Genomic DNA, 6790 nt, shown 5'->3' on the forward strand with positions numbered 1-6790 from the left:
CAATTATCAGGAAAAATGTAATTATTCAATGATGGAATGTGAACAATTTATTTATTGCATAGATACTGAATAAAAAAATTATGAAATTGTTGTAAATAAAATTGAGTTCATTAAATTAATTATTGAGATAACATAATATTATATTATATTGAAAATGACTGATGAGTAATTGAAGATAATTGGAGGAGAAAAAACTAATGCTACGAGGCGTTTCTGTGGAAGAAATATTGAGGAATAAAAATTGTTGTAGCTTAGTCTATTATCTAATTATTTGAGTCTAGATAATTTTTGGATCTGGAGTCAGTCATCACACGTCACAAAATGGCGTTATAACCCTTGTCTCGTAATTTCTGCATTATCGGTCAAAATAATCCCGACAAAATTTCATTCTATCACGAAATTCTACACAAATTCGTCTAGTTAATGGCGAGTTGTGAGTGAATATTTATCTCAATTTTTTTTATTTTTCATTCGCGAAAGATTGGCTTGGCAAGAGTCAAAATACATGTATGAATGGCGTGATAGTGTAATTATGGAGTTGGCTCGACCTCGGGATTTTTAAACAATTGTAGTCTGCATATTTTTAGTTTTTCTCTCCTCTAAATTGTTAGTTTGCGTCCAGAAAGGGGAATTTTTCTGAATAATTCACATCCATAAGATTCAGCGAGAGTCGTTGTGGAGTGATTCAGGGGATCACAATGTCTCAATCGTGAATTATTGAATTTGTTAATAGGAAGAGTGCATACCTCATTATGTCAACAGTGGTGATTGTTTTTAGTGATGATTGAGGAAACATGAAACCCAAAATGCCACCTTTCAGGAGAAAAAAATCTGGCAAATCATTCCCTGTCAAAGTATGCACTTTGGATGCAGAATTGGAATTTAATCTTGAGGTTTGTTTGTGTGTTTTTCTGTTACTCGTGCTTTGATTATCGTTCATTCAAATTAGAAGGCATACAAATCCGAAAGGATCTTTTTAGGATTAGCACCGGTAATCGGTTCAAGAAAATCATTTGCAGATTATTGTCATAATAAATTCGGAGTGAAGACGTTCCCTAAAATTCATTCTTGCAAATAATACTGTAAGGTATTTCAGATTTGTTAAATATAAACGTAATGATGTGTTTAGTCTTTATATGGAGCCCATAAAAATATATAATTCAAAACAAATCCGCGTGGCTATTTATTATTATCAGAGACATTGATAAATAATTCGATTTTTTTACTGACAGTGGAGAGCAACAGGACGAGATTTATTTGACTTAGTCTGTCGAACAATCGGACTCAGAGAGACTTGGTACTTTGGTCTGCAATATGAAGACGCCAAGGGTTTCATATCTTGGCTCAAATTGGACAAGAAAGGTTCGTGTCAGGCAATACGATAATTAAAAAATTGAATACTAATTGGTAATTGATTTTGACGAGAAATTTGACAGAGGAAATTTATGGGCTTTAATTTCAGTTCAAGACCAGGGTATATCGCAACAGCCGACCACTCCATTCATGTTCCTGGCCAAGTTCTATCCAGAGGACGTGGCCGAAGAACTAGTTCAGGAAGTCACTCAACATCTTTTTTTTCTTCAAGTGAAACAGGCCATTCTGTCAATGGACATTTACTGTCCACCAGAGGCTTCTGTTTTACTCGCTTCTTACGCTGTTCAGGCAAAGGTACGGTATTTTCATTTTAAATTCATAAACATTCGAGATAAATCTTGTTATTTTATTTAACCGAAGTACGGAGATTACGATGAGGTTTCCTATCGACCTGGAATGCTAGCCAGTGAGGATCTACTCCCACAGAGGGTCATCGATCAGTACCAAATGACCCCAGAAATGTGGGAGGATCGTATAAAAATCTGGTACGCCGATCATCGTGGGATGTCTCGGGACGAGGCTGAAATGGAGTACCTCAAAATAGCTCAGGACCTTGATATGTATGGAGTCAATTATTTTCCAATTAGTGTGAGTTTTTAATTATTGACAACATCACCTCGTTAAATACAATAATTATTCCAGATAAGGAGTGAATCATAAATGACATTTTATGACAGTTGCTCTGAAAGTTTTTGTTAATTCTGAAAATCGCTTGTATAATTCGGATTCTATCAAAATTCGCTCAATATATCTAGCTTTCATGAGGACTTTTAATTTTCACAGTAATTTTCCCTTAAAGAAAATTTTACTTTCACAGAATAAGAAAGAAACTGATCTCTGGCTGGGGGTAACAGCACTGGGGTTAAACATCTACGAGAAAGAGAACAAATTGGCGCCAAAGACGACATTCACATGGTCGGAAATACGTCACATAAGTTTTGATGATAAAAAATTTGTGATAAAACCAGTGGACAAGTCATCGCCCAACTTTGTATTCTTCTCCCTGAAAGTTCGGATGAATAAATTGGTAAAGAAACAATCTGATGTTGAAAGATGGGTGATGGGATTGGTAGCTTTAGGCTTGAACGAGCAAAACAATGAAAAAGCTCCACAAATGTTATTTGTTAAGATTCTGGACTTGTGCATTGGGAACCACGATTTATTCATGAGGAGGAGAAAACCAGATTCCATGGAGGTCCAGCAGATGAAGGCCCAAGCCAAAGAGGAGAAATCTAGGCATGTAATTGAAATTTCATCTCCAAAAATGAATGTTCCGTGTTATTTTCATTGTTCTTGGTCGCATGATATTAATTCAATAGTGAAATGGTAAAAGAATGAATAGAATACTGAGAAAATCGCATGTCTGTTTTATTTTAATTTCTCTGGATAAGTATTTGCAGATTTTTGTGGCCAAATCTAGGATTATAATGCTTGATGGTAAAAAAATGTGACAATTGATATTTTTGGTTGACGTGTGCTCTGAATTTTTTATAAAAATGGAAAACGATAACTGTATTGGTGAATCTAGGAGACAGATAGAGCGAAATAAATTGGCGAGGGAGAAGCAGTTGCGTGAGGCTGCGGAGAGGGAAAAGGCAGCCATGGAGCAGCGTCTTCTGCAGTATCAAGAGGAGATTCGTCTCGCGAATGAGGCTCTGGTAAATAATAAAACAGCTCTGTCATGTTTCTGGAGATTTATTAATTCGTTTATTCCAGCGGAGGTCTGAGGAAACGGCAGATCTCCTGGCAGAGAAGAGTCGCGTCGCCGAAGAAGAGGCAATGTTACTCAGTCAGAAAGCTTCAGAGGCCGAACAAGAAATAACTCGAATAAGATTGAACAACATGAAAACCGAAGAAGAGAAGGTGCATTTGGAGAGAAAGACGAGGGAAGCTGAGTTGCTGACCGAGAGATTAGTCCAGGAGTCTGAGAGACGAGCAGCTGAGGCTGAGAAGCTCAAGGACGAGCTCCTCAAGGCGAGGATCGCGGAGAAAGAGGCGAAGGAAAAATTGCTCGAGTTTCTCAGTAGAAATGCATACACAGCTGCCATAACGGTTTGTTTTCTCAATTTATTTGCTTTATATGTGTGGCATTTTTATTTTTTTTTTTATAATTTTTATTTGCAGCCTGTACCAAATCTCTTCCCATCGACCCAAGTGCTTCCCTCAGACCTCCAGGCAGATCTTCAAACTCTCCAGCTGGATACCGATCCCCTCCCCTCAGATCTAACGTCATATGATTTAATCGCTGATGGTGACGTCGATCAGTTGTCCCTCGAGATTGAGAAGGAACGTGTTGACTACTGGGAGAAGAGCAAACACCTCCAGGAACAGCTGAGAGAGCTGCGATCAGAGATAGAGGTGATGAAAGTCGGTGAAAAACAGTGTGAACTCGATCAGCTGCATGAGGAGCAGGTAAGAATGGGTGAGAACAAATACAGCACGCTGAAGAAAGTCAAGTCAGGATCGACAAAGGCACGAGTTGCCTTCTTTGAGGAACTGTAAATTTTCTGATACTAATATTTTCCAATTATTTTCGTATGATTCGTGTACATAACGTAGAGCTAATGGCTCAAAAAAATACAGTGAGGTGCTCATCTCATTATTTCATCTGTCAAATTGACATTTGTTGGAATTTTTTCGCCTTTCGTTTATTAATAGTGAATTGTTTCGTGTACAAATAGTCAAATAGGAAAATTGACATAAATTCTCAATATCGGACATTATGTAATTAATCATCAATGTAAATTAGATTCATCGGAGAACGTCATTATTTTAATGATTCGGATATTTTTGCCATATAGGACTTCCATTGTGCGCAGTATTTGCAGTGAATGTCCTAGAGATTAGATTTATTTTTATGAAAAATTATGAATATTAAATTTTTCCTCATTCGTGTGATCGTGTACGTATCGATTATCTACTATTATTGCGAATATCGTTGAGTGCCTTATCGATTTGTTAATGCTTGGAAACAAATAGAGAAGTAGCGATGAAAATTATGTTCAATATTTTTGCACAATTTATGGAAAAAATCTGTACTGAAATACTTGTTCAAATAAAACGTATTATTTTGATAGTATGCATACATGCTTATTAATTGATCTCTTTCCTATTCCTCCATCATAAAAGAGATTGACAATGAATGATTGTTTTCATTGTCAATCTTTGATTCGTCTTCCTATTGGTGAACGGATCGGTTATTTCCATGACTAAAGCGAATAAAAACTTTGAGTTGCCAAAGGACTGATTCAAGGGGTCAGTTGTCGACGCGATTTATGTCCTCCATTTTTGCAGGATAGTGGGTCACTAGAAATTTCTCGTTGGTTTCGATCGTTAGGTGGTCATGGTCAACTTCGATAACAGTTATCACCAGAATATAAACTTTCTGCTCTGTTCGCCTGTTCATTACAACCAATAAATTATTATTGTACTATTTCGCTGCCATCCATTGAAGAAAACATAATATAAATTTTGCGACTTAATTCTGAACCGATTCTTCTGGATGTACATAATTCTGATGGACCCCTGCTGATCTGAAAATTAATTATACCACTTAACTATTAGTCTAGTCGATTGATACAAAACAACTTAATTAATTCTCACCGGAATATCTTTCAGTAATGCCTCTCCTTCCTCAGGCGAACAGCTGTCGTATGCCTAAATCAAAAAGTTAATTCTCTGTTTTCAACATTGAACGCATGTCGTATAATTTTATTAATTACCTCCATGAGTCGTGAAGGGCTTGGATAAATTTCGCAAATTGCTTCTGCAGTTGGTAAACTAGCATTATTAAACAAGCAAAGTTGCCTCAGCCAAAGTCTTTTCAATCCAACCCCATCGCTGTCCACTTGGATTGTATTTCTATTATCGTCCATCGCATAAAAATCAAGGTGTTTTGTACCTTCCTCTTTCATCAGCTTATAAGGAATTTCAGCGATTGCCTTGGTGTATCGAAAGATTGACAAACTCATATCTTGAGAATTTTCAATCAGCGTGATGGTACAACCCAGTCGTATCTGAGTTTTAACCACTGCATTCTCAAATTCTTTCCTCGAAATCTTCGGTAATAAATCAATGTTGTCGTACTTCTGCTTCAGCTTTCCCCCTCCATTCTCGCTCTTGTGATATGCAAAATATCCCTTCATCTGGTATAAAATGACAATCAATTTTTTATCCTGCAAGATCTTTGAAATGTTGACAAGACTCTCTGTAAATACTTGACCATGTATTTTTTCCACAACTTCATTCCACTTCCATATAATCATCACATGCCCATGAGTTTCTTCAGTGATCCCAGTATTTACTTGATTGTTGTTATCAATTGTATGAATTTCCGTGAATCTCGTCCAATTCACATAATTTGGAATGATCAGAGGAATTTTCTGCGTTCTGACATTTGCATCTTCAAGCAATGACACTGATTCTTGGTAGAAATCAAATTCTCCAATTCCCTCATCAAAATTAACTCGAACAAATTCCATACACTCTCCAGGTTGAATATTTTTTCGACACGTCTTGGCAACCAATTTTTCCGCTTTTTCCCTGTTGCGAATCCACTTCCTCTTCAACGCTTGTTCATCAGAAGCTTTCGCTGCTTTTGAATTCTTGCTTTTTCCCCCAGTGGATGATGTCGACTCCACTGGCTTCTCAATCAATTCATCAGCAGTAGGAATATAATTAAATTCAACAGGAGGAAACTCCCCCTGGGAATCCTCACCATAATCGTCCATTTTTCAATAATTACTTCCATATATTCATTTCAATCAATTTCCACCCGGCAACTGGTGTTTCCTCTCCAACCGTTGAAATATAACCCAAACAAAAATTCTAAAGTCCTCTGTACAATCGCGCATTATATATTAATTGTATGTAAGCCTTAAGGGAAATGGCCCGTCATTATGGGCGGCAATTTTTTAATTTATCGACTTGAAATGAGCGGAAGGAAATGCCAATAAAATCATTTCTCAAAAATTCATCAATTATTTTTTTACATTCACCAAATCAACTGACAATTCACATCTTCCTCAATGAAATTATATTATTATTATAACACCTTCGATATTATAAGCTCATACCATTATTTAAAACATTTCATTTTATTTATCTATTTTTCATTCAGAATATGGTATTACTCATCGATCTTTATAATTCTTTATTATTGAATGAAAATGTATTTTACAGAGAAAATAAAAAAATTGTGTTAATGCAAAGCACGATGTATCACAATTCGTTTATCATCTGTGATTACGTAAAATTTATCATGACCCATGAAGAAAAATGTCACATCATTATCTATCCTGATGGCAAGCGCAAGAGAATTGCGGATTCAAGACAAATACTGAGTAGGAAAAATAAAATAATCTGTGAGTAATTGGTTTACTCGTTATACAATTTTCATAAACTTTTCAATTCTCGA

General features: G+C 36.1%; 2 protein-coding genes across 4 annotated transcripts; one reads left to right on the top strand and one right to left on the bottom strand.

The window, feature by feature from the left end:
• Positions 1 to 321: 321 nt before the first annotated feature.
• Positions 322 to 4457, top strand: Mer (ezrin/radixin/moesin family protein merlin). 2 transcript variants are annotated; one of them, XM_011300274.1, is made up of 9 exons: positions 322 to 893; positions 1233 to 1362; positions 1463 to 1668; positions 1735 to 1962; positions 2192 to 2401; positions 2504 to 2610; positions 2903 to 3032; positions 3091 to 3426; positions 3499 to 4457. In XM_011300274.1, the coding sequence occupies exons 1-9, from the start codon at positions 795 to 797 to the stop codon at positions 3874 to 3876; spliced, it is 1824 nt and encodes a 607-aa protein (XP_011298576.1). In that variant the 5' UTR covers positions 322 to 794; the 3' UTR covers positions 3877 to 4457. The 2 variants fall into 2 exon arrangements, with proteins under 2 accessions (XP_011298576.1, XP_011298566.1); XM_011300264.1 differs by having other exon boundaries at positions 2192 to 2610.
• Positions 4007 to 6215, bottom strand: mms4 (Methyl methanesulfonate sensitivity 4). Of its 2 annotated transcripts, XM_011300244.1 has the most exons (3): positions 5097 to 6213; positions 4978 to 5031; positions 4007 to 4907 (listed from the first exon to the last, which is right to left on the bottom strand). In XM_011300244.1, exons 1-3 carry the CDS (start codon positions 6102 to 6104, stop codon positions 4797 to 4799), a joined length of 1173 nt encoding a protein of 390 aa, XP_011298546.1. In that variant the 5' UTR covers positions 6105 to 6213; the 3' UTR covers positions 4007 to 4796. The 2 variants fall into 2 exon arrangements, with proteins under 2 accessions (XP_011298546.1, XP_011298554.1); XM_011300252.1 differs by lacking the exon at positions 4007 to 4907 and having other exon boundaries at positions 4988 to 5052; positions 5097 to 6215.
• Positions 6216 to 6790: the final 575 nt, after the last annotated feature.

Source organism: Fopius arisanus, unplaced genomic scaffold (genome assembly GCF_000806365.1).
Source record: "Fopius arisanus strain USDA-PBARC FA_bdor unplaced genomic scaffold, ASM80636v1 scaffold00001, whole genome shotgun sequence".
Taxonomy (NCBI): Eukaryota; Metazoa; Arthropoda; class Insecta; order Hymenoptera; family Braconidae; genus Fopius; species Fopius arisanus.

Coding starts and splice junctions, on each gene's coding strand:
- mms4 (XM_011300244.1), bottom strand. CDS start 6,104: ATGGACGATTATGGTGAGGATTCCCAGGGGGAGTTTCCTCCTGTTGAA. Junction 5,032..5,096: donor GCCCTTCACGACTCATGGAG/GTAATTAATAAA, acceptor TTTTTGATTTAG/GCATACGACAGCTGTTCGCC. Junction 4,908..4,977: donor CATTACTGAAAGATATTCCG/GTGAGAATTAAT, acceptor ATTAATTTTCAG/ATCAGCAGGGGTCCATCAGA.
- Mer (XM_011300264.1), top strand. CDS start 795: ATGAAACCCAAAATGCCACCTTTCAGGAGAAAAAAATCTGGCAAATCA. Junction 1,363..1,462: donor GCTCAAATTGGACAAGAAAG/GTTCGTGTCAGG, acceptor CTTTAATTTCAG/TTCAAGACCAGGGTATATCG. Junction 1,963..2,191: donor TCAATTATTTTCCAATTAGT/GTGAGTTTTTAA, acceptor TTACTTTCACAG/AATAAGAAAGAAACTGATCT.